At 46.4% G+C, this 26,723-nt stretch overlaps 1 protein-coding gene across 4 annotated transcripts in view; it reads left to right on the top strand.

Annotated features, from left to right (window-relative positions):
* Positions 1-26,723, top strand: part of ate1 (arginyltransferase 1) — a 116,281-nt gene that overhangs the window by 75,243 nt on the left and 14,315 nt on the right. For all 4 annotated transcript variants that reach the window (XM_083775253.1, XM_083775254.1, XM_083775251.1 and 1 more), the window contains one exon: positions 18,833-18,953. In XM_083775253.1, coding sequence (XP_083631379.1) covers positions 18,833-18,953 — 121 coding nt within the window. The remainder of the gene's footprint in view (positions 1-18,832; positions 18,954-26,723) is intronic.

Genomic DNA, 26,723 nt, shown 5'->3' with positions numbered 1-26,723 from the left:
TGATGCCAATACTTTTGTACTTTCACTCAAGTACATTTTGAATTCCGGGCTTTTACTTATAACAGAGTAGTTCTACATTGCAGTATTGGTACTTTTGCTTAAGTAAAAATTGTAAAGAGTGCTTTTTCAACCACTGCAATGTATCCTGATTCCTGGGGCCTCTCGGCTCCGGAAGAGCGCGCCGAGCCCCATGCTGCATGTGCCAAAAAGATCTTGCAACATGTCTGGTTGACAGTGCATCAGCTTGTGAGTTGCATTTGCATATTTATCTTTTTTAAAAGCAAACAATCGGATTCACTCTTGTCTCTTCCCTGCGATCTTCTTCCACTTTTCCACCATAACAACTCGTTCCGTGTAGTGCCAAGTAGGCCTACTTGCTCAATACACTCTCTGTTTTGTTTAGCGTTTGTTTGATTATTTTTCCACTAGTTTCATTTTGCAGAGCTGCGGAGCTTAACACACTATGCCGAGTGGTGGTAATTTTCCATTTCTTTGTAGAGGTCTTTGTATCTGCCTGAATGTATTTTTTTATGACTCGGTAGGCAGACTTTTGGGGACGTCTTAGGGCCTTTTTAATGATTATTAAACAGGATTGATAAAATCATTTTTCTTTTTTTTTTTCTTTGCTTGACCATGCCTTCTTCAGCGATCCTAGACATGTTTTGCGCACTGCCATTGTTTACGGTCCGACTAAACTGCCTCTTTACTCTAAATCTATGTCACTCTCCATGGTTTTGATCAGAACGGCAATGTTCCGTCTTCATTTCTAACTTAACCAAGCATCTCGTTTGGAATACACTAGAGAGAGTTCAGATGTGACAGCACGAGGTAGTAACGGAAGATTATGTTTTCGGGGTTTTTTTGGGGGGGGCACTGTCAACCCTGCTGGGCACTCTAGCACCTATTTTTGTTTTTGAAATATTCCTGCGCACTGGAAGTGTTAATAGCCACTGTTTTTGCTCTGATTTTTGCATAATGCTCCCAAAATGGGACGCCATGTTGAAAGTGGTTAGTAGTCTGCAGTACCTGGTCTCAACAGATCACTTGTTTTTAAGCGCACGCACACTCAAGCGCTCGTGCGCACACACACACACTCTGTGCCCATTGGTGTGTGGGAGGGGGGACGGGGGGGAGACGAGAGTTACATAAAGTGGTTCTTACTCTTGTTATTATTGTTCCTGGTGAAAGAATGTCTCGAGCCGAGCCCAGGAAACCATTAAAGTTTCCACAGAGAGAGGGAAGAAAGAAGGAGCGAGCGAAACCCCAGTGAAAGGAGGAGGAAGAAGGGGACAGATGGGGGAGCAAAAGAAAAAAGAGGAGTGACGAAATGTTGTGCCAAATGAGAAAAGGAGGCAAAGATGAAAAGGATTTATTCGTTGCCTCAGCGGTACTTCACTGACTTTTAAGGAGCTGCTTTGCGGCAGCTGCACCTCCGTTTCCCATTCAGGGCCCAGCTCCTCCTCACAAACACACACACACACACACACACACACACACACACACACACACACACACACACACACACACTGTCTTGAGAAGATCAAGTCATCTCTCTATAGCAACAGCCATCAGTTCTCTGCATGGGCTGGGGCTTAAAGTTCAAAACTGCTCTGAATCCATTCCATTCCTTAATGTTTGAGCCAGTGAGCGGAATTACAATGAAGCCACCCGTTGATAATGCCCTGGCCTATAGTCTTATGCATGGCAGTGGCTCTGAAACGTTTTAATTTCAAGGACCCCCAGTTTACAAAATGAGCCAAATTGACCTGTAATGGTCCATTTCAAACTCCCCCCAAGGAACCCAGAGGGTCCCAGAACCACACTTTGAGAACCTTTGATATATCATGATTATTTCCCCAGATACTTTGATGATGACTTATCTTAACAATTTGACAATTACTCGCAAATATTAAATTGAATATTACAATATTATGCAATCATGTTTTTCCACTCTCTACAAAAAATTGTATTGCCATTTATTTGATAATCTTATGAAAATGTCAGGACTATATACCTGACAAATGTTCCCGTATTGTACAATTGTGAACAATCGCTATACACGAGCGTAATTCAGCACGTAGCCTGGCGCGTGCAGTCATTTTCTGCTACGCTAATGGCTGCATTAAATCTGTCTTGGCCTGAGGGCTTCCCTGTCACCATAAGCTTCAGTCCCCATGACACAAATTTGACGTGACATAGTGCCTCATGGTGCAGACAGTCCATCAGGCCCCGTTTCCTCTACACACACATACCATACATGCACCTGTGCATAAACACAACAGGATTGTGGCAGTGTTGATTTTGACAGTGGGCAAAATATTGTCCACTGGTTCGCTAGGGACACAGGCATCAGTAAGCAGGAACTGGGGATGGCAATGAAGGACCGGGAAGTCTGGCGTGGCATTGTGAAATCCATGATCTCGACCAAGGTCGAAACATGATGATGTAATTAGAAAGCATTACATTCATATTTGTTTATGGTCAACACTTTATTTAAGTTTGACTTTTAACAGCAACTAATAAGTAATACAAATTTAAAAAATAATCATGATCAACACTTTATTTAAGTAAGAGCAACTAGTAAGACAAATAGTTCTATCTTTCTTCCGATCTTTTTAATTGTTGGTAAAATAAAAAATGCAAAAAGAAGAAAAAACTACCCACCTTGCCATAGCAATCAAAGTCATTAGTTAATGTAACAACAGTAATGTTATGAATCTTGCTGCCTAGTTCTCTCTCTCTCTCTCTCTCTCAACCCCCAGGTATGCGGTGGCAGGTAGTGACATGTTAAGATTCAGATCCACAGCGTACAGGACCCTGCATGTGTTGTGGTGTGTGTGTGTCCCCTCTTCTCATTGGGATGTATGTTATGCTTACGTGTGTGACCTCGAGTTCCACGTGTCACTAGGATGTACATCTCTGTGAAGATTAAGAGTGACAGTAAATGAGTTTGAGGCATCTGGAGGTTAGTCCCCTCGCAGAGGGGCCCCCACAGCCCTGTCTCGACAACAGTACGTGGCCTTTGGCAGTTTGAAAATGGTCTTTTTGAGTCTGCTAAAATGTAAAATTCTGTAAATTCTGTCTCCCTTTCCTTTTCAAGATGATGGCAGTACAGTACATCTAGTGACCAATCGGGTCAAATAACTCCATATAGGTGTTCTATACCTAGGGTTGTCCCGATCCGATCACGTCATTTTTCATAATCTGAATCGGATCGGGAGCAAAAAAATAAACTTGATCGGGACATCCCTAGTATCAATATTATTGATTACCATTAGACTGGATATTGTCTGTGATTTTGGATATTGTACTGTTGTGATATATTGATATTGTTCTAAAAAAATCGGATCAGGAAAAATCGGTATCGGCAGATCAAATGATCGGAATCAGATCGGGAGAAATAAACTTGAACGGGACATCTCTAATTCTACCAGGTACCAGGGTCTATATGGGACATCTCTAATTCTACCTGGTACCAGGTACCAGGGTCTATATGGGACATCTCTAATTCTACCAGGTACCAGGTACCAGGGTCTATATGGGACATCTCTAATTCTACCTGGTACCAGGTACTAGTCTATATGGGACATCTCTAATTCTACCTGGTACCAGGTACCAGGGTCTATATGGGACATCTCTAATTCTACCTGGTACCAGGTACCAGGGTCTATATGGGACATCTCTAATTCTACCTGGTACCAGGTACCAGGGTCTATATGGGACATCCCTAATTCTACCTGGTACCAGGTACTAGTCTATATGGGACGTCTCTAATTCTACCTGGTACCAGGTACTAGTCTATATGGGACATCTCTAATTCTACCTGGTACCAGGTACTAGTTGCGAACGCAGTGAGCCACTTACTATGACAGCAAGGGCTGAATGTCTGTGTGTGTGTGTGTCTGTGTGTCTGTCTGTCCCGCTGTTACACCACCCGCCCGCCACCAGAGGGCGCAGCTGTAGCACACACACACACACACACACACACACACACACACACACAGGGCGCAGCTGTAGCACACACACACACACAACCACACACACACGAGCTGCGTTCGCTTCCCGCGTTTGCGCGTCTTACTTGTCTATATGGGACATCTCTAATTCTACCTGGTACCAGGTACCAGGGTCTATATGGGACATCTCTAATTCTACCTGGTACCAGGTACCAGGGTCTATATGGGACATCTCTAATTCTACCTGGTACCAGGTACCAGGGTCTATATGGGACATCCCTAATTCTACCTGGTACCAGGTACTAGTCTATATGGGACGTCTCTAATTCTACCTGGTACCAGGTACTAGTCTATATGGGACATCTCTAATTCTACCTGGTACCAGGTACTAGTCTATATGGGACGTCTCTAATTCTACCTTGTACCAGGTACTAGTCTATATGGGACATCTCTAATTCTACCTGGTACCAGGTACCAGGGTCTATATGGGACATCTCTAATTCTACCTGGTACCAGGTACTAGTCTATATGGGACATCTCTAATTCTACCTAGTACCAGGTACTAGTCTATATGGGACATCTCTAATTCTACCTGGTACCAGGTACTAGTCTATATGGGACATCTCTAATTCTACCTGGTACCAGGTACTAGTCTATATGGGACATCTCTAATTCTACCTGGTACCAGGTACTAGTCTATATGGGACATCTCTAATTCTACCTGGTACCAGGTACCAGGGTCTATATGGGACACCTCTAATTCTACCTGGTACCAGGTACCAGGGTCTATATGGGACATCTCTAATTCTACCTGACACCAGGTACCAGGGTCTAGATTTAATAATTTCCAATACATCCCAGCCTTCCCAGGTTGTAGCTTGAACCTTCTACATACATTGACGAGTTCCATGCTGTGCCAGTGCAACGTTTTTCTTCCTTTTCTGTTAACCTGTGTTTGTGTAGACCTGAACATTTATGCTTCACAGACCCTGCAGGTCCAGGCGCAGTATAAAGTGTCTGCGTCAACTCTCTCTCTTTCTCTCTCTCTGAGCGTCTCTCTCTGTCTCAATCTCTCTCTCTCTCTCTCTCCCCCCTCAGCCTTCTCTCAACAACTGTAGACGAATCCAGCCACCATGCTGGTTTAGGATGAAAGATGGATAGAGATGGGTGGGAGGGAGAGTGCGGGAGAAGCCTTCAACCGAACAGAATGATTTCATTTATAAAGATGGATGAACTACACTATAGGCACACTTTGGTGCATACAGTGTAAAGTAGCCGTTTGGCAAAGCGAGCAGAGGAGAGAGGTGTATTCTTTTCTTTTTTACACAGGGAAGGATCTTATATCTCTATAATTGTCATATTTGCATGCATGCTCCGATGCACTGAGTCATGATGGCTCCAGATGGAGGTTGGTATTAAATGACTGTGGTGACAGCAGTTGATAACATGTTCAAACACTGCAGTACATTTATTTAGCTCTGTCCTTTTTTGCAGTGGTGTAAAACGTACTCAAAGGTTTTACTTTAAGTAAAAGTATAAATACTGTAATGTAGATGTACCTCCATTACAAGTCCCGTATTCAAAATGTACTTGAGTAAAGGTGCAAAAGTATTGGCATCATAATGTACTTAAAGTACTAAAAGTACTCCTAATGCAGAATGTCCCATTTCACGAGGTCAAAATCTGTACAAAATCGTAGTTGAGTAAAAGTACACATTTTGGCTCTGATGTGTAGTGGTGAAGAAGTAAGGAAAAAAAAGTATTGGAAATACTCAAGTAAAGTACAAATACCTCAAAATTGTACTTAAGTACAGTACCTGAGTAGCCTAAATGTACGTAGTTACTTTACACCACTGCCTTTTTGTGGTGAGATGGGGCAGTATTTAATCCGTTTCCAGACGTATGCATTAGGGCTGGGCTGGCCAGTAGCTTACTAGCTACCATCGCCGTCCACAGTCGCTTTTAATAAGAAGAGAACCTGTGCCCATCAAAATGAGATCAAACCAGACCCCAAACCCCGTTCTCTCTCTCTCTCTCTCTCTCTCTCTCTCTCTCTTTCTGTGAAATTTATAGGCTCCAACACCCCTCCCTTCCACCCCCCCCTCCCCCCGGCGCTAAATTGGAGCTCTTTCTGACAGAAAAGAACCGTTGTTTGATTTAGCTCGATGGGAGACCACCAACAGTGCACCTCTCTCAGCAGAAACATTTTGTTTAAAGTTTTTGATAATTTCTCCTCACTTTTATGCTTCAATCCCCCCACCAACCAACCAACCACCCACCCTCCCATCTCTCTCTCTGTCCTGCCATAGTGTGTGTTTTTAACAAATCATTAACAGGCTACACACAGCACACAGTTCTGGGGACCAGCACCCCCCCCCCCCCCCCCCAGTAGTGCTGACAGGGCGAGGGGCAAATTTCACCGGGGTCGGGTCAGGCGATTGAGGGGCTGGACAGAGTGAGGAAGGGATGCTGGCTGAAGGTGTGTATGTGTGCACGTGAAGGTCAGAGGGGTGAAAGTGAGAGTTTGGAGGCGGTGTCATGCTGAGCAGATCCAGAGCCCTCTAGCTGCCAGCCTGAGGTGTTTGCCTTGCCATTAACTTCAGAATTATTTATTTTCAAACCTTGCCCCTGGCGTCTGCGCCACTCTGTCTGAGAAAAATTGCTGGCCTTGGCCCTTTTTTCTTGTTGGCCCAGGACAAGGCTCCAAGAGAGCAGTGAAAAAGCAGAGGCGTGGTTACGGTAGACTCCCCAAAGCATTTAGACGTTCGTTCGGTCTCGAGGTGGAGCCTCCAGACTAGATTAGGAACTAAGGTCGTAAGCCTGTAAGCTGCCGCGCTCTTGTGTGTGTAACGAAGGCATATAGCAGCATACTGCCCGCTCATAAAGACCCCAGACACAGATTGAGGAGATAAAAGTTGCCTGCTTGCGAGAGCGAGCTGATGCCCATAAAAGCTCTGCCATCGGTTCTTTTTTTTGGGGGAGGGGGGGGGCTCCGTTGAAACGCGATCCTGTAAAAATATTTTCTCCTCATTAACCTGTCATCCTTGGAGCCGTGACGCGTAGAGCCGACCAACCGGTGGAGGGAGGGGGGGTGACTTAGGGGGCCTAAGAAGGGGGGGCAGAGTTACCAGCCGGGCGGGCGGGCAGGGGTGATGTTTTATTTATTTGAAGGTCGTCTCGTGGTAATGTGTTGAGTGGGGGGTGAAAAGGCCTTTGGTTGGGCCCCCACGAGGATTTAAACAGCGGAGTTTAGTGTAAATCCCCCACTCCCCAAAACGCAGTCAGGGCGCACACACACACACACATACACACAGGCACACACAAGCACATTGTCACAGATTGTGGTGAAAATCAGTTTCTGTATATGTATTTGTGTCGGCGTGTGCGCGCGTGCATGCGTGCGCCATTTTTGGGAGACTGAACGAGTTTGTTTGGACGTGTCTTTCAGCAATCTCCCCCCCACCTTCTGGCCTGTTGGGTTCCCAGTGTGAGCGCTGTTTGTCTAGGTGCATGTGTGTGTTTGTCTGAGCCGTGCTGTTTACGTGTGTCTGTCAGCATTTGCTGCCCCCCCTGCCCTCGCCCTCTTATTTTGTGGAGAGAGAGAGAGAGAGAGAGAGAGAGAGTGTGTGTGTGTGTGTGTTTCAAAGTCCCAGAACAAGAGTGGTGTGTGTGTGTGTGTGTGTGTGTGTGTGTGTGTGTGTGTGTGTGTGTGTGTGTGTGCGTGTGTGTGTGTGTGTGTGTGACGTTCGGGATCGGGACCCTAGTGTGTTTATTATTGGTCTTTGACCGGGACCTGGTGTGGTGACCCTGGGTCAGGGTGTGCTGGCCTGAGCCGTCCCATGCAGGTTATAGGCCCGGTAGGCCTGGATCTATCTGGGTCACATCAAGTGTCTTTGTGTTGTCTTTGGGGGTTCAGACGTGTCCTTGGGTCTACTCTGCACACCACTCAGAGGTGTCTTTGTGTTGTCTTTGGGGGTTCAGACGTGTCCTTGGGTCTACTCTGCACACCACTCAGAGGTGTCTTTGGGGGTTCAGACGTGTCCTTGGGTCTACTCTGCACACCACTCAGAGGTGTCTTTGTGTTGTCTTTGGGGGTTCAGACGTGTCCTTGGGTCTACTCTGCACACCACTCAGAGGTGTCTTTGTGTTGTCTTTGGGGGTTCAGACGTGTCCTTGGGTCTACTCTGAACACCACTCAGAGGTGTCTTTGTGTTGTCTTTGGGGGTTCAGACGTGTCCTTGGGTCTACTCTGAACACCACTCAGAGGTGTCTTTGTGTTGTCTTTGGGGGTTCAGACATGTCCTTGGGTCTACTCTGCACACCACTCAGAGGTGTCCCGACCGACACGTGGCGAGGCCCCAAACTTACTTGTCTATTTGGGTCAAAAGTCCTGGTCCTTTTGTTAAGCGAGAGGGTGCTTGACCACGGTGTAATACACATATATATATTCTTTGGTTTTTCAACCAGTGGTCCTTGAGGGGATTCCAAGTTGTTCCCCCAGCTAAATGATGGGGAGTTGGTAACCTAATGGACCCTATCTTTAACTGTTGAGAGCGTACAATGAAACCAAATGGACCCTCCTGGGATAAAAATCTGCATTACTAAATTTACAAGAAGTCTACTGATTTAGAGAGAATGTAGAAGATTTTTTTATTTTGATTAGCGTTTGCCTGTTAGCTCTCCTAATGGTAACACTTACACTTCAATACAGCATGTAATTGTGTAAAACGATAACAAAACATTCTTTGGTTGTGGGTCTGTGAGGTCATCAAGGTGGTCCGTGGCTCAAATGCCGAATAAATAATGGGCCTTGAAAACCACTGCACTATTTTGTCCAAGGGGCAATGATGGGGAACTGCCTGCTTTGTACAATGGGTCCCTTTCTTGGAATATCCATAACGTTTGGAAGATTTATCCTTTTCCAGGACAAACACACACATCCAGCCTGTTCATAGCAATGGTGACCTCATCCCACTTTCTGTGTGGACCCCCCCCCCCCCATTGGAGCCACTCTGTCTCGCAATGAAGTAGGTGTTTAGTTGACCAACAGATTACTATATAACTTATTGCTCTTTACAAGAGACATTTCAGCTGTACTGATACTGTTATCAAGACCCATGGAGGCTCCAGTTGGAAATTCTGCATAGTGTCTCACATGCGTGCGTGTGCGTGCACGTGCACGCACATGCACACGCGCGCCTAGACTTGGGGGAGGGTGGCTGAAAAGTCAACGGGAGATATGAGCAGGAAATCAGCAGCAGATGTGGGTGTAAAGTTAGGGAATGGGTCCAGGGAAGCCCTCTCTCTCTCTCTCTCTCTCTTGAAGTCACAGAGACACCCAATCCAGCTCGCCCCCCCAATCCTCCCCCCATGCACAGTGTCTGGACACGGGGATCACTTTGAACCATGACACGGCTGCACTGCAGCCGCCATGACGCTACAGGAGCTCTCGTTTCAGCACCGAATAGTGTGTCCCCGAGGTCCAAATCCAGACGGGCAGGACTTCATTGGCCAGAGTTGTCCTCCTTCTCAATAGAACCGGAGAGACCACGCCAAACCCCAGCGGCCACTCACATAGTGCCGTGAGTATGTTATACGCACAGTGGCTCAGCAGGGTAGAGTGACCTGGTAGAGTAGCCTGATGGCTCCCCATGTGCAGGTTGGTGCCTTCTTGCATGGTTTCCTCCACCATCGGCGTACAAATGTGTGTGTGAAAATCAATGTAATGCACAATCTTTGTAAAGTGCTTTGGATAAAAGCGCTATATAAATGCACCATTTTCCATTAATTCTTTTCACGCCACAACTACACACTGTCTACGCTCTGTGCTCCACCTCGGACAGACGGGAACAAGAGGGAAAAAGAAGAGAGTAGCGGTGTAGTCTTTCACGAGGATTCCTCAGCCGCAGTGAAGCGCACAATTTATGTGTCTGATTAATTGCTTTTCAAATAAATCACAGGTATGCTGCCAGGGGCGTCGTTCCTATAGCCTGAGGGGTGTGTGTGTCTCTTTCTCACACACACACACACACACACACACACACACACACACACACACACACACACACACACACACACACACAGAGTTGAGGCGAAAGGTTGTGTGACTGGGGAAGAAAGAAAGAAATAAGGTGACAGTTATGTGTTTGTGACTTTGACTCTAATAAAGTTGTTTTTGACAACAGGGCCCCGGCTATATCTAGTATGGGAATGGATGTGATTTGTACACGATAAAAACGCAGTGCAGTTCTCTGCTACCAGGGGCACAGAACAGAGAGCGATGGAAGATTTGCAGCGTGTTGTGTAACTGCGTGTTTAAACAGCGTTTTGTGAGCTATGTGTTTATTTGCATCTTGTGGCCGGGGGGGGGGGTGGTTGTGTAATTGCTTACAATGAGCCTAGAGTTGTTAGTCCTATCATCCCCCCCCCCTGGCTGACTAGGGTCAAAAGCCCATATGGACATATATATAATCATTTTATGTTTTTAAAATGATTGTCATACTGAATATGTAGCGATCACATCAGGGAATTCCATACACTTCATACACTTTATGAGCTTAAAAGTGACGCAGGCAAGCAGATGGACATCTCCATATGGGCTTTAAACAGACACAGACAGACAGACAGACAGACAGACGAGTACTGTGACAATGGGTACAACAGGTACACATACAGGTACACACACCATAGCTTGCATGGTTCCCGACTTGCAGCGGGCATAGATTAAAGTTCTCAGTCGCCACGACTGATTTCAGTCATTCATTTGGATTCCAAAGAAGCCAAGCTGTGTCTTCGACGTGTTGTGAGCTTGTAGATACTTTCGGTCATTAGTTATTTTAAGATGAAAGAGTATTTGAAGTGATCAAACCAGCAATATAATTATATAGTTTCGAAGCATCTTCCAGAAACATGAATGGTCTCAGAAATTAAATTGTTCAGCTGGTTCGGCCCTAAAACATCATTACATTTTCAGTCTTGAGATTTTATTTTTGCTTTATTCTATGAGCACCGGCCTAGCATTGTAAATGCTGTTCCCTCCCATCTCAGCTTTGTCTCTGTCTGGAAGTTTACTTCCAGACAGAGACAAAGCTGAGTCTAAAGTAAAGCTAGTGTAAGCTCATTGTCTAAAGTTTAGACAATGAGCTTACACACACAATCCTGAATATCCCGGCAAACCAAATGACGTTGCGATGACGTTATGATGATGACATCCTCGGGTTCAGGACTAGGCCAGATCACAGCCCATATATGAAGATGATCTTTACGTCATTTCCAGGACGTCTTCACCAGTTCAAATAATATAGCTTATTCTGGTTCAGATCTGACTAGTTATGATCTGACCCTCGATTGGACTCTCTCTGATTCATCCAGGGACGTCCGTCTGTCTCAGTGGGCAGAATTTGTGTTGGTTGAAAAATCAGGTGATATTCTGGGCCAGATGTGACTAGTCTTGGTTTGGCTTGATCTGGCCCCAATAGAGACGTCGCTAATTCGTCCAGGTCCTGACCGTGCTTGCTGGGATGTGCTGTTTACTTTTCCTCATCTTGTTACAGTTGTATTTTCAGTTGTTTGAATTGCATTTCGCTCACCCCAGAGTTGTGGTTGACTAATTAGAGCCCACTATTCAAAGTTAGACTTTTTTGCTGTGCCGTTGGAATCCGTTTGTAACCGCCCCTTGGAAATAAATCTTCCACACCGAAGTTCCAGACCAATAACTATGGCATTAGTCTGGCTCAGAGAGGTGTAGTAGCGAGAGGGGGGCAGAAAACAGCGCAAATATCATCATTTTAGGTATGTGTGCAACATGACGAAGTATTGCACAGTGACAACTAAAGTCTCTGTAATTATTTCATTCTAATACTAAAAACGATCTTAAATTGTAGTGATTTAAGATCATTAAAGCTGGGCTGTTGTGTTTTCAATTACTGAAGTGACTGAAAGGCAGTTCTCTCGCAATACTGCCTGCTCAGAAACCCAGAGGCCACCCAGCTGGGCTAGTGGGCCTCTCCGTGGGCCACCCAGCTGGGCTAGTGGGCCTCTCCGTGGGCCACCCAGCTGGACTAGTGGGCCTCTCCATGGGCTACCCAGCTGGGCTAGTGGGCCTCTCCGTGGGCCACCCAGCTGGACTAGTGGGCCTCTCCATGGGCCACCCAGCTGGGCTAGTGGGCCTCTCCATGGGCCACCCAGCTGGGCTAGTGGGCCTCTCCATGGGCCACCCAGCTGGACTAGTGGGCCTCTCCATGGGCTACCCAGCTGGGCTAGTGGGCCTCTCCGTGGGCCACCCAGCTGGGCTAGTGGGCCTCTCCATGGGCCACCCAGCTGGACTAGTGGGCCTCTCCATGGGCTACCCAGCTGGGCTAGTGGGCCTCTCCGTGGGCCACCCAGCTGGGCTAGTGGGCCTCTCCGTGGGCCACCCAGCTGGGCTAGTGGGCCTCTCCCTGGGCCACCCAGCTGGGCTAGTGGGCCTCTCCGTGGGCCACCCAGCTGGACTAGTGGGCCTCTCTGTGGGCCACCCAGCTGGGCTAGTGGGCCTCTCCGTGGGCCACCCAGCTGGACTAGTGGGCCTCTCCGTGGGCCACCCAGCTGGACTAGTGGGCCTCTCTGTGGGCCACCCAGCTGGGCTAGTGGGCCTCTCCGTGGGCCACCCAGCTGGACTAGTGGGCCTCTCTGTGGGCCACCCAGCTGGGCTAGTGGGCCTCTCCGTGGGCCACCCAGCTGGACTAGTGGGCCTCTCCGTGGGCCACCCAGCTGGACTAGTGGGCCTCTCCGTGGGCCACCCAGCTGGGCTAGTGGGCCTCTCCGTGGGCCACCCAGCTGGACTAGTGGGCCTCTCTGTGGGCCACCCAGCTGGGCTAGTGGGCCTCTCCGTGGGCCACCCAGCTGGACTAGTGGGCCTCTCTGTGGGCCACCCAGCTGGGCTAGTGGGCCTCTCCGTGGGCCACCCAGCTGGGCTAGTGGGCCTCTCCATGGGCCACCCAGCTGGGCTAGTGGGCCTCTCCGTGGGCCACCCAGCTGGGCTAGTGGGCCTCTCCCTCTGTTCCTATGGCCTCCATCAGCTCGCCCCGGGAGGCCGTGTCTCGGCGACGTTAAATACCGTCCCTGCACTCGTCTGCATCTAATCCCCCCCGCCCCCCTCTCTCTCCATCTGTCTTTACGTCTTTCCCATCCCTGTTGTTCTTCTGCACACTGACTTCTGGTGGCAGCCAAGTCGTGGCCCGCCGAGTTTGGTCAATGTTTTCCCTCCTTTTTATTTCCTCGCTCATACTTTCTCTTCCATTCTGTCGTCCTGTTTTGTTTTGTTGTTTGCAGATGCTTGATTCATTGATTGACATTTTTATTTCCCAGTATTCAGAATGGGTACATTTCAAATGACAGCACGAGTCAATACAAAAACTGTTACTTTGTGGACGATCCATGATTAAGCATTACACCTATTTACAACAGGGTCCACCATTTTCAATTCATCAGAACATTTAGAGACGTACAAATATACACTATACACTTGATTACACAAAACAAGTAATCATAAAGTAAAAAAGGGAAAGTAAAAAAACACAGAAAGAAAATAAAGTAAAAAAGGGAAAAAACACATGTACAGTATGGGGAGAAGGGGGGGGGATGGGGTCTCAGACTTAATTTACAGGGGCCAGTTTCAAATTGCAGCCGTCCGTAGGTGCTCTTTGAGAGCGGTTTTGAAGGAGTCAAGGGATTCACATGTCTTAATGGCTGTTGGTAGGGCGCAATTCATTGAATCACTTATTTGAGCCGAATCTGGGTTGCATGTGGTTTGTTGAACTCCCTATGGTGTTGTGAGTGTGGACTTCGTTGACATTAAGGAAGTATTTCCTAGATGAAACGGTTCTGTTTTATAGAAGCGTAGACTGCTGAAATCTCAGCTAGTATAAGGTGAGCGCCGTTGCTCTCTTAAATGAAGCTTCCCCCATTTCCAGGAAACTATTATTGGCTTCTGCCCTTCGACTTTCAGCGGCTTCTATAGATGAACAAAGAGACGGATAATGACAGTGAGCCCCGAAGCAAACACACAGGAAAGGACACAGGAAGACGTGAGCCAAGGAGGGGGGGGGGGGGCCATCGAGCCAACCCTGCTGGGGACGGAGAGCGAGCTTTGTCCAATATGAAGGAACAGAGAGAGTATATTCTCATTCTCCTCTTCTCCCTCTCCAGACCACTAATGGCCATGTCCTCTCTTACTTGGCGTGAATTCCTCTTCCCTCTTTCTGCGTCCGTCCTCCGTTTTGCTGCTGTGGGAGTGGTGGGGAGTCCATGCATGTCTGCGTGTCTTATTGTGGTTGTGTAGGCTGTTCTGTGTGTCGGGCGGTCTCCAAAACCCTTCTATATAGAGCACCGAAGTCTGACGTCAATATCGGTAGATGGCGCAAATCCACGGGTTCATGTACTTTTTTTTGCATTATAATCCCCCATTTTAGATCGCCTCACATAAGAACGGTGTTTGAAAAATAATAACCCCAGCCGTTACACTCATATGGATATGAAGAATCAACTTACTGAGAGAAAATGCTATTGTTACTGCTACTGAATTAGTTACATTTTCACTAGACGCAGACTGTATCAAATATGGGTCACTGATGGTCGTAAACGATACAGAGACACCTCCCCGACAATAACGCAGAGACAGCTTGTTTATTTTTGGCCAACAAGGCTTATATGAGACGATTTTATGATGAGCCCATGTTATTCTCCATAGAGAAATTACTTCCGTGAACCAGGGGAATCCATGGGATGAGAGAGTGACGTCAGGACTTCGGCGCTCTATTAGAGTGCGTCGGAGAGCATGCACCAATACTGGCATTCTCTGTGGACCTGTACACGCAAAATGGTATGCTTTGAAAGGAATTAAGGCTCCTCTTTCATGCACACACATTGCTTGTGTGGACAGCAACGGGGCTGGAAGTACCTTCGCTAAAAACGCTGGGACAACGCTCCACACGTCCCAAACTCTTCTCCCTTCTGGCTCCAAAACTATGGAATGCACTTCCCATAGCAATCAGAACTGCAGACTCACTCCCAATTTTCCGCCGTAGCCTGAAAACCCACCTCTTAAGACTCCATCTTAGCCCGTATCGCTTGCCGTAGCACTTGCCCTAGCCTTGACGACCTTACAGGCGTTTGCATAGGCTCAACATAGATAGCATTTTACTGTATGTAGACATAGCACTCTATAGTATATATGCATAGTTTAATTATATAGATATTCCACTGTTCTTAGCTTAAGTATGATTCATGATGACTATTTTTATGTATTTGATGGATTATACCATGTTTTGTTCTTGGTTACTGTAAATCGCTCTGGATTAAGGGTCTGCTAAATGCCATTGTAAATTGGATGGTTAGTTTTCCTTAAATGTAATTTAAAAAACATTTTTATTCAAGTTTTGTTTAAACAAAAGCCCATGGGGCAAGCATAAATGGCATTGATTCACAACTTATGAGAAGAATTAACAGGAGAATCAAGTAAGAATTTAGCCAAAACAAGAAAAAAGAAAGAAAAGTCAATGTTAACCTCTCGTCAGGGTGGTGTGGAGACCACAAACAAACAGCGACTGGCAGTTATTTTATTACAATATCCAACAGCATCATATCAAGTTAACAATAATGCTGATGTTGTGTTTACTAATTGTCATAGAAACACACTGCACGGCTACTGTAACTAGAGAACAAAGATAGCTACGGCCAATCAAAACGACTCTATGTAAATACGTGTAGGAATGTTCACACCCCTAAAATGCGCAAATAAAACTGTAAATATAGAGACATTTTTTCAATGTAATTACAACGACTTAATGACACTAAAACGACTTTCTGATGGAATAAAAACATTCTTTAACATTCCAACTGTGTTAATGTGGCGAAAAATGAAAACCACCAAAAAAAATTGGTCTATTGTGCAGTTTCATTAGAGTGTGGTTGAAAATACTGGAAGGGGTCACATTTATCTTGTGGGCCCTGGCATTTTGGACCTCACTTGGGGTGAAAGATCTCACTATACTGGCCTTTTTCACACACACACACACACACACACACACACACACACACAGCGAGAGTTGGTTCTCATCATGCTATAAGAGCTCAAGCAGGAGCCTGCCCTTACATGTTAACATCTCCCTCAATCTACACCTCCACCATCCCTCCATCTGTTTCTCCATCCTCCCTGTGTCCCCTCACTCATCCGTGCTGTGTGTGTGTGTGTGTGTGTGTGTGTGTGTGTGTGTGTGTGTGTGTGTGTGTGTGTGTGTGCGCTCATATGGACTATGGCGGTGTGTTTCACTGCTGTGATGAGGGACTCATAGAGCTGAGGTGAAGTGTGAGAGTGTAGAGTGAGTGTGTTGAAATAAGAAGAATGTTTTGTGTTGCATTGAGTGTGTGTGTGACTGTGTGTGTCCATGGTGTTCCCTCTTATCTCTCCATCCATCCATTTGCAGTAGCACTTAGAGCAGTGGTTCTCAAAGTGGGGTCCGGCGGACCGCCAGGGGTCCTTGAGGCAGTTCCAGGGAGTCCCCAGCTATGATGGATAAATAATTAGGAACCAAATGGACCCATGGATCTGTAACTCTGGAGTGTACAAATGGACCCGTTACACACGGGGGGTCCGTAGACTAATACATGTCAAACTGGGGGTCCTTGAAATGAAAATGCTTGAGAATCACTGCTAGAGCCGTAAAACATATTTTCTTATGGGGGTCCCTGGCAATATCTTTTCAAATGGAGGTCTGCTAGTTACCTTAAGTGTCAATTTGGGGGTCCTTGGCATGACAAAGTTTGAGAACCACTGACTTAGAGCCTGCCTTCGCAGTGGAATCCTGTATTAATTTAAAGGTGTGGATTTGTGGAATTATAAAATGAGCGTTAAATAGCTCTACAGTATATTCACCTGGTAACCATTGCTATAGTGTAAACAATGTAATGTGTACATGGATAAATAAAAAGAGAGAATCAGCAGATAAAATTGGAACCCACCTGAAAATGTGTTTTCTGTTTTTTAAAGAGCTGAATAGAGGGGAACACTATAGCAGTGGTTACTGTCAGAACTCATAGCTTTAACTTTTTATCAAAACCTTTTTTTCACAGAGTAAAAAACAGACTCTGTGATTTGTAAAGATGGACCCGTAGTAGTAAGGCTCAACTCAACCTGCTTAGTTCTTGTTTTGTTTATTCGCACAGTATAAACTGTACAAAAAGGTAACGTTATTAAAAGAGGAAAAAGGTGAGAAAATAAACCCATAAAGGCCTTATACAGTACATGGTTCTCACCTAAAACAAACAAATAGTAAGTTAGACAAAGTGATCGAACATAAGTTATGACAAACCACAAATACACTTGCGTGCAGTTGAATGTGTAGGTGTGCAAGTCTGTCTGTGAGTGAGTGTGCCTAAGTGTATGCATGGCTGTGTATGTGTATATGCAGAATAAGGCTACATTATATTGTAGAAGCAAGTGGAGAGGCTTGATTAATCAGGCTGGCCCGTTTAAAGTTAGAGTGAAGATGAGGAGTTGGCAATAAAGTATGTGTGTATTCCAGTGTAAAGAACCTCTGACTTTAATGGAGAACTAGCCTCGATACCCAGGCTTTCATTTCGTCTGCGCGAAAGATGAAAGCCTGGAAAAAGCCGTGGGCTGAACCAGTCTAAAAGTGGGAGTCAACCCTTCCGGGTGGGCGTCGCTCTAAATGATGTGACGTAGCGCTGCACTAGGGGGGAGAGGAGGGGCCGGGGGTGACGGACAGATCGATGAGATCCAATCAGGGTGCGCGCATTTCTGAGGCGCGACCCGCCCCTCTAGACCAGAAATGTCTCTGCTTAGGTCAGGCTAATGGAGAACTAGCTAAGAGTGGTACGGCTGAAGGGAGGATGGAGATTGTTGGATCGTCTAGTATTATAATCATGAACTTGAGAGTTGGTCCTAAAATATTCTTTGAAGGGTTTAGGAAGCAAAGGTGTGTTCACTTTTTCCACGAGTGGCTGGATGAGAGAGAGTTCAACATGTGCGCGAGTCCGTTGTCCGGGCCTTCTCCTCTGGACATCCACCCTGCTTCTGTCATTTGACCGTCCCCTCCCCTTCTGTTTTTCATTTTTCAAGCGGGCCATACTAGCGCGACTAGCTGGTCCATTCTGCTTGTGAAAACAGGCTGCATACCTTCCATACAGTCCCACTGACAGACAGATGGGGCCTGGGTTAGGGTGCTGGTATAGCTTTCAATTTTTTAGTGAGATTGTGATTGTTTTACTCTTAAAAGAAAAAACATGCAGTAACTGTACTATATACATACAGTAATATACAGCTCACATTAATTATCTGGGCGATAGATCCTATATTTGTAGACAGAGTAACGTACACACCCACACCGCTTGGTCAACACTACTGTGTGTGTGTGTGTGTGTGTGTGTGTGTGTGTGTGTGTGTGTGTGTGTGTGTGTGTGTGTGTGTGTGTGTGTGTGTGTGTGTGTGTGTGTGTGTGTGTGTGTGTGTGTGTGTGTGTGTGTGTGTAATGGTGTGAGTGCGTGCATGCAATGGTAACAGGATGTTTTGGCCCATTTTGTATTGTCACAATGCTGTTTGTATGTGTGTGTTGAGATGTTGCAGCAGGGCCGCTGTTGGAGGGCGTTCGCCTGTTTAGTTATCTAGTCAGTTTGTGTTTGTTTGGAGCCATGTGATACAACCCTGGTCGCTCGCTGCTTTTCTTCACTCTGTGCATTCTTGTACTCATCTTATTTATTTATTTTTTCAAAAAAAAAATCTTTGTAGCTCATGCTGGGTCTACATACGTTCAATTCAGGATAACCACTTAAGTACAAACTTAGTTGTGTCTTTGTGTTCCCCTCCCTCTCTCTCTCTCCAGGGGCAGTACCTCCCTTCAGACCTGCTGTGTCCAGAGACCTATGTCTGGGCGCCTATACCAAGCTGCGTACCACATCTGGAGAAGTCCCGCTACTGTCGCTTCAACCAGGACCCCGACGCAGGTACCACCTTACGTCACCACCACCACCTCACTCCAACATTACGCCAGCGAGACATTTATTTAGACTGAAAAGAAACCTTAAAACGGTATTTTCCATATTCCAAACCTATCGAGCTCCATTGCCTGCACAGCGGCTTGTATTGTATGCCCCAGTCTAGACTGAGTGGAGATTGGCAACTGTATTTATAGGGAGACACTTTAGAGCAGTGGTTTTCAACCCTTTTTGTATCAAGACCCATTCTTTTTTTGGCCACCATTCACCATCCACCATTTGATGACATACCCAAAACTTTTTATATTTTGTTGTTGGATAAGGTTTTGTCCACAACTCAAGGACCATTGGTGGTCCCTGGACCACTGGTTGAAAACCACTGCTTTAGGGGTATTCGTTTGTGTAGTTACCATCCCATGATGTAACGTAAGTTACGTAACTACATACAGTAGACTCTACTGTATGTAGTTACGTAATTTTTTATATCTCTACTGAGTAGAGATATCAAAAATAGTCAGCTCCGTTGATTAGAAATTAATAATTAAAAGAATAGGCTCCTCATTGACTTGCATTGTACGCTGAAAACGCTCTCTCAAAGTCAGACCTTTTAGGCCGGATCTTCAAATAGTAGAACTATTTTGGATATCTCACCCGCCTTTGGAGTTGTGTGCAAAGCACAAGTTGGCAGCTCGACAGAGTGCATTTCTAGTTACAGTATGTCTGTGTCCCTGTTATGCCCATATATGGAGTTCTTTGTCAGGCATGCTCAACTATGGAGTCTATGCAGATGTCAGTACATCCATATATCCATCCAACAATCCATATATGGAGCCTGGGCAGAGGCCTTTTGTGGTAATTCTGGACAACCGTGGGTCCGCTGGACTCAAAACCGGGCACTGCACTCCCTGTGGTGGTGTGGAACGCGTGTGTCAAATTTGAACACGGTGGAGCGAACGGTTTCCGAGTTACGTCGATTTCAGACGCACAGAGACCTATAGTGCATTTATACATAATATAAGATAGTGTTTTATAATATCTGGAGAGAATTTAATTACCCACCACCGGTCTAAATTCTTGGCTACTCCAACTACGCCCGCAGGCTGTTTTGGATGAACCCATGAAACCCCCCCCCCCCCCATACTCATTACGACCTGATCCGGGGTCGTGCTGTGGTCGCGGTGGTGTTGAAATTTCTGTGCTCAATCCCCCGATAGCGTGCGGTCACTGACCCCCAGGGTCAGCGGAGTGTGGGCTGCTGCCCTGCTGATCGCACTCCCTCTTCCCTATTCTTTTTTGGTGTGTGTGTTTGTTCAGAGCAGAACTGACACTGTCATTAAACTGAAAAAAGGGTCATGATAATGATGGTGACGGGTGGTAGAAAGACTGTACAGAGCTGTTAGACTGTCAGACGCCGTTGTCTGTGGCAGGAGAGGAGGGAGGGAGGGGGGGGGAGAGAGCATAGAAGAGGGTGGTGGGGGGGGTAGCAGTGGTGGGAAAAAGTACTCATTTGTTTTTACTTAAGTAAAAGTATCAATACCACAGTGTAGAAGTACCGCCAAAAGTCCGGAATTCCAAATGTACTTGAGTGAAAGTACAAAAGTATTGGCATCAAAATGTATCCAAAGTACAAAGTACTCACTATGCAGAATGTCTCGTTTCAAGTTCAAATGTATACAGAATCTTTTGAAAATATCAGATCTTGTACAAGCTCACAATGTGTCGCATCGCAACGCATTGTGAGCTTGTAGTTTGTCTATTTTTAAATGGCTGAAATGTATATAGGGCTGAAGTGGTTAATGTTTTGTAATTGGCCTAATAATGAAATGAACTAGTAACTAAAGTTTTCAAATACATTTTGTGGAGTAAAAGTACAATATTTGCCTCTGAGATGTAGACCGAAGGAAAAGTATTGGAAATTGGAAAAGTAAAGTACAATTGCCTCCAAATTGTACTTAGGTACAGTACTTAAGTAAATGTACTTAGTTACTTTCCACGGCTGGAGGGGTAGTTAGAATTGGTTTATTGCAGGGAAAGTGTTTTTCACAACCTCTCCCTGTCTAACCCACACACACACAGAGCCAGTGGTGTGCTGTTGTTGTTGACTCTGCAGTTCTCTGCTATCCTGAACACCAATAACACCTTGTACCTCAAATGAACTTGAACTTACCTTTCCCGTGTTGTGTGTGCGTGTGTATGTACGTGTGTATATATATATATATCTCGTTGCTTTGGGCTGTAATATCCAGAGAGTTTATTTAACACCTTAACCTATTTAGACCATGAGGCAGATTCTAAAAAAGAAAAGAAAAAAAGTTCTCTAAATCCTGACAGTTTTCTAAAAATCAGTTTCTATATCAGTGGTGCTCAAACTTTTTCATGTCAAGGAAGTCGGATGTAACCAACTGGACCCGTGAGGGTCGTTTGTACACATTTTACACTCTGAGCTACAGTAGGATGAATTGACGCTGGCGGACAGGAGATCCGTGCATGTGTATGCTCTTCCGTTTGAACGTGCGCGTGTGTACTGTGTGTATGTGTGTGTGTTCACGTGCACGTTTGTATACAAGCCTAAGGGTATATCGTCCAGGCCGTAACCCGAGTCGTCTGGTGTTTACACTTCCCCATTAATCCGCATCATCAACCAGGGACAATGAACAGGAAAGTGTGTGTTCTTTTTCCTTTTCGAACCATCCATAGGTATATGACCGTGAGGAGAAAGAAATGTGAAGATAAAGAACCTGGAAGTCAGTGGTGTAAAGTAACAAAATACAGCTGTGTGTACTTTGTTACAGTACTAGTTTTTGGGAGGACCTCTACTTTTGTGAGCCCCTCCTATGTCCAGCTTTGAGAGTGCGTGTAAACACAAACATTGATTTCGTCTACTAAATATATGATCAAAATTGTCCGTCGACTACCGTTTTTCACTGACAAAAACTAAATAAAAACTAAGCTACAATGACTAAAACTAAGGCTAAATATATTACCAATTTCATCAACGGCTTCAGTTCAGGTGGATCACCACCCACCAGGCAAACCAGGCATACTGAATGAACTGGTGGACGTGTCTACAAAAAAAAAGACAATTTATCAAATACTGTACACCTTTTTTTGAAAGAATCCTTCCTTATATGATAATAATACCTGATGATCATGTCTTAGGGTGGAAACAAATCACGGCACCCCATCTTTAATCAATACGGTCACCTCCACTACATTCCGTTTTATTTAAGGAACCTCAGGTTCACTTTGCAGACAGCCTTTTTTTGTGTCAATTATCTAATGTAATCCTGGGCGCTACATTTCCTCTGCCAACCTGGGGGGACACCGGACTGACCTCATGCTTCCTTCTATGCATGAGGAGTCCAAGCTGCTTCTTTTCACCTGACGGGGAGTTTCCTCGGCCGGACGTAGGGCGTGGAAGGAACACGTTATTCCGACCAGTGCAGACAGCCTTGTGTTGACTCAAGGGGCAGTCGATGCGGCGTGCCCAGGTAGAACTATTTTAAGAGACAATTAGAACGTGGACATTACAGCATGCCACGGTCATTAACGGCTTACCGGGCGATAGGTCTGACCTCACTTTCAGTCACAGGTTTGAGCCCCGACAACAAGGCACAAATTACTGAAGACAGCGTAATGGCCCACACACTTAGGAATTTTTTGTCTTTGGTTTTATGGTGTCTCTCTCTCTCTCTCTCTCTCTACGTACGCGCCTGTGTGTCTGCGCGTTTCCTCCTGCCCTTGGTGGGTGCCTCCATTCCTGCATGGCCATGTTGATCTTGGACAGGCCCCGGACATTATTTCAGGCCTGGGGTTTCTTTCTGTGTGTCGGAATGCGGTGCCAGTACATTTCAGACACCAGCTTGCATGATCGTTGCTGGCTTCCCGAGGCCAGGCAACAACCAAGTTGTTGGGCCAGGAACTGGGGCTAAAGATGGCCCCTGCCAGACCGGTGTTGGTGGTGGCGGCTGAGGACTGTTGTCTTCCAAAAATACACACGGCGGTCAGTCAGTCAACGGGTCATCAGCAGCAGCAGCCTGCTGGCACCCTGCTACGGTTTGTCAGGGGGCCAGCCTGTGGCCTTGTCCCCGTGGCCTATATCAGAGGCGGGCAACTTTGACGACGGAGAGGGGCCACTATATTATCCACACTCACTCCAGAGGGGCATATTACTGTGGTAGAAAGAAATTGGCGATCTACAAGCTCAAAACGTGTCGCACTGCGACGCGTTTTGAGCTTGTAGATTAGCAATTTTTGAATTGGAATCCTGAAAAGTAACATTTGTATTTCATTTCAAATGCATTTAGTTAAACTGTTAACTTTTTTAATTTAAATGCAAATTCATTGGACATAAAAAAAGACAATAACATTTCAATACTAGTCATTAAGCTACTATAATAGAAGTAATTAAAGCGGGTCATGCTTGCAAGCCAAAATCAATAATAAATCACTATTCCGATATGAACCTGCAGGCCGCATTAAATGAAGGTGAGGGCCGCATGTGGCCCCTGGGCTGCCAGTTGCCCATGTATGGCCTAAATCAAGCCATGGTCCTCCCTTTTGGCAGATAGTAACACAAAACATTGGACAAAAGCAACTTAAAATATCAACTTTGTTATCTTTCTATATCAGTCAGTATAGAGAAGATGGTGGAAAACCCTTCCATGCTAGACAAACATTTACTTAACAACTTAAACCTTGTAGTCCGGCAGCCAACAGCTTTATTTTGTTTAAAATTGGAAATGTGGTATATAGTGAAATACCTACCTAAAAAGCTCAAAATGTGTCCATGTCGACGTTCGAAAATGAAAATTGACAAATTTAGCCCCATAATAATTGGGATTCCAAGGTTAATGTGGTTAATTTAAATGCAAATGTGTTGTGTGTTAATATATGTAATCTTCTATATAAATAAGATTTGATTTGAACACAGCCTGCAACTGTAGCCCATACTGTACATCCCCCAACCTCTCCACAGGCTGACATTGCATTAAGGCCGGGGCTGTGAAGGGACCCACCCTGGTTGAGAGAGGGGGGGGGGGGGGTTGTCAGGTGTCCATTTTAGGCTGTCCGGGGTGTGTAGGATACAGCGTTGTCCTAATGAGGTGTGGGAACAGTGTTAATCTAAAGTTTACACAAGCCTGTCCTAAAGCTGGACCCCATTGATTGCGTTGCCTGTTGCCTCACACTTACAGGAGGCCTCTCTTTGTGACCCCCACCACGTTACATGTACATGGTATGCACGCCCACACGCATTCTGCACAGCCACATTATGGGCTGCCTCTCACACGCACACACACGCGGACACACTCACACCCTCGCTTGTAATCTGTGTTTGGCTGACAGAGAAGTAGGGGCATTGCCCTCTCTGCGGGATAAACTCTTGTAAAAAAAAAAGGGGGGGGGGGAGAAAAGAGCATGACACGCGAGTCACCCCATGAACCTTAAGTGCCTCAAGCAGGCGCCAGACCAGACACGACCAACTTTAAACATCCCTGTATGCTGACTGACTCCAACAAACGCACACATGCGCGCACACACTACACACACATGCTGTTGCTGCTAGTCTCTCCATCACACACACAAGCATGTTAACACCTTGAACACCGGTTACCATAGGGGGCAGTAGGTGACCAGCCCCAGAGAAATGTGCGACATGAGCAGACGATAACATGTCTTGTTGTCATCTTTGAACCCAAAGTGTTTATCGCCTATGTGCTACTAAGCGTCACAGCCGTATGCTAGCAACGATTGGTTGAGCGACGGCTCGAATTGAGCTCCAATGTTTTATTAAGCTCCAAATGTCGTACTTCATCCCATTATGAGCCATAAAGTCACTAATGACCGCGTGCACGTCAACGGAGAATTCCGGATTTAGGCTGTTTCTAACATGGATGCTAGTGGTGGCTAGCGACATTAACCCTCATTTATCATAACTTGTTTTATCGTCTAAGGCTACCTGGGCATTATTAAATAAAACTTGTTAAAGCCCAGCTGCACGGGTTTCCCTGTCATGAATCCACGGGTCCGCCTGCAGTCCCTCCTCTTACCACTAGGTGCCGAGCGCCTCAATGTTGGAGAGCCTCACTGGGGCCTTGGTATGGCCCTGCTACAACGCAAGAAGTTGGGTAGGGGAACAGAAGGGGGTTGTGAAAAGACCTGGGATGTTTACAAGTCCCCTGTCTTTTTTAAAATATATTTTTTATCCTACGATTTTGTAACCCATTTTTCACCCCTGTGTCAATCATCTAATGTGATCCTGGGCTCTACACACCCTCCGCCAACCTGGGGAGAGCAACGGACTTAACCCATGCTTCCTTCATGCTTGAGTGTCCAAGTTGCTCCTTTACACCTGACAGGGGGGAGTTTCCCTGGTTGGACGTAGCACGTGGAAGGAACACGTTATTCCAACCAGTTCCTTTCCCCTCCATCAGGCGCCCCGGCTGGCCAGGGGGAGGCAGTTTAGAGACCAGGATTACTGCATGTTTTTGTGAGGGTACCTACCCTAGGGGACACGGGGAGAACATGCAAACTCCTCACAGAAAGGCCCTTTCGCCAACCCCGCCTTCGGGTATGGGCACTGATGACGCGGAGGAGGAAACACGCCGCCAGCACCCACAGCGCCCCGAGTCCCCTGACAAGTCCCCTGTCTGACAGCACCCACACAATACCTCCAGCCTCCCTGTCCGTCTCCGCAGTACACTCCACACAGGTGTGCTTTTATACCTGTCTGGCTCACTTTTCATCCTGACTCTCTAAGCTCCCAACTGGCACTTCTCCCTAGACTCCCCTCCCGGTGTGTCTTCCACTCAAGCCAAAGGTGAGAGAGGGGGCATCACAGCACTCCTATCTCTCGAATCCTCCACTGTCAGAGCACAGGGAGACACCAGGTCCTTTTCGTCTCCACCATCCGAAGGCAGGGGGAGAGTATGTTTTGCACTCTGTCCGTGTGTATGTCCGTCCGTCCGTCTGTGTACAGCTAATTTCCGGCACCGTTGGCCCTGTCGATGCCAAACTGCACCAGTGGTGGCCCGTCTATATGGGGTGCGCCAGCATGAGACCGACTTTTGCAAAACACATTTCTTTACATTACTTAGATTTTATCCATACATCACGCAAATCGGTATACACTATATATCACAAATACTCCTATCCTCCTGGTGGATACCTGTGCCCTGAGGGGCTCTTTTTCTAGTTTTCTTTTCTTTATTTCTGACTGGTATGGGTCAGTAGTAGGACTTTGCGCCTAACAAGTAGTACTTTTCATTATTTCTTTCCACAATGACCTGAGGGGGGGGGGGGGGGCATTGCAACATGGGGTCACAGGAAATGGTCTTATCTGAAGGTGAACCATGTGCCCTGCATGCCATTGACCAGTGTGGAAGTCTTAAGACATCCTCAGATGGGACGGGAAGAGGCTGAGAAACATGACGAGGGGTGTCGAGGCCCCTTCGCTTCAGGGGCTGACCTTCTCACACCCCAACACTCCTCTTTCCTCCCAACCCTTGAACCCTGACCCCGGAGGTCTTCAAACCCCGGAGTGCTGCCGCTGTCACTGGACATCCGGTGTCCTCGCGGACCAGCATCGGGTCTGGAGACTATCTGAAATGGTGGAAGGGGGAGAGATGGATGGATGGAAGGAAGGAGGAAGCCCAAAGGGAAAGTTGTAAACGAGTGTTTATGCCATGAACGGATGTTTGGATTGTCTTGAGTGAGAGATATAAAGAGAGAGAGAGAGCAGCAGCAACCGGACTCCTCTGTGTGCTCTGGGCTGTGTTA

Source organism: Protomyctophum parallelum (genome assembly GCF_964188405.1).
Source record: "Protomyctophum parallelum genome assembly, chromosome: 10".
NCBI classification, from domain to species: domain Eukaryota; kingdom Metazoa; phylum Chordata; class Actinopteri; order Myctophiformes; family Myctophidae; genus Protomyctophum; species Protomyctophum parallelum.
Note: the sequence above shows the minus strand (reverse complement) of the source record. Positions and strands in the feature narration are given on the sequence as shown.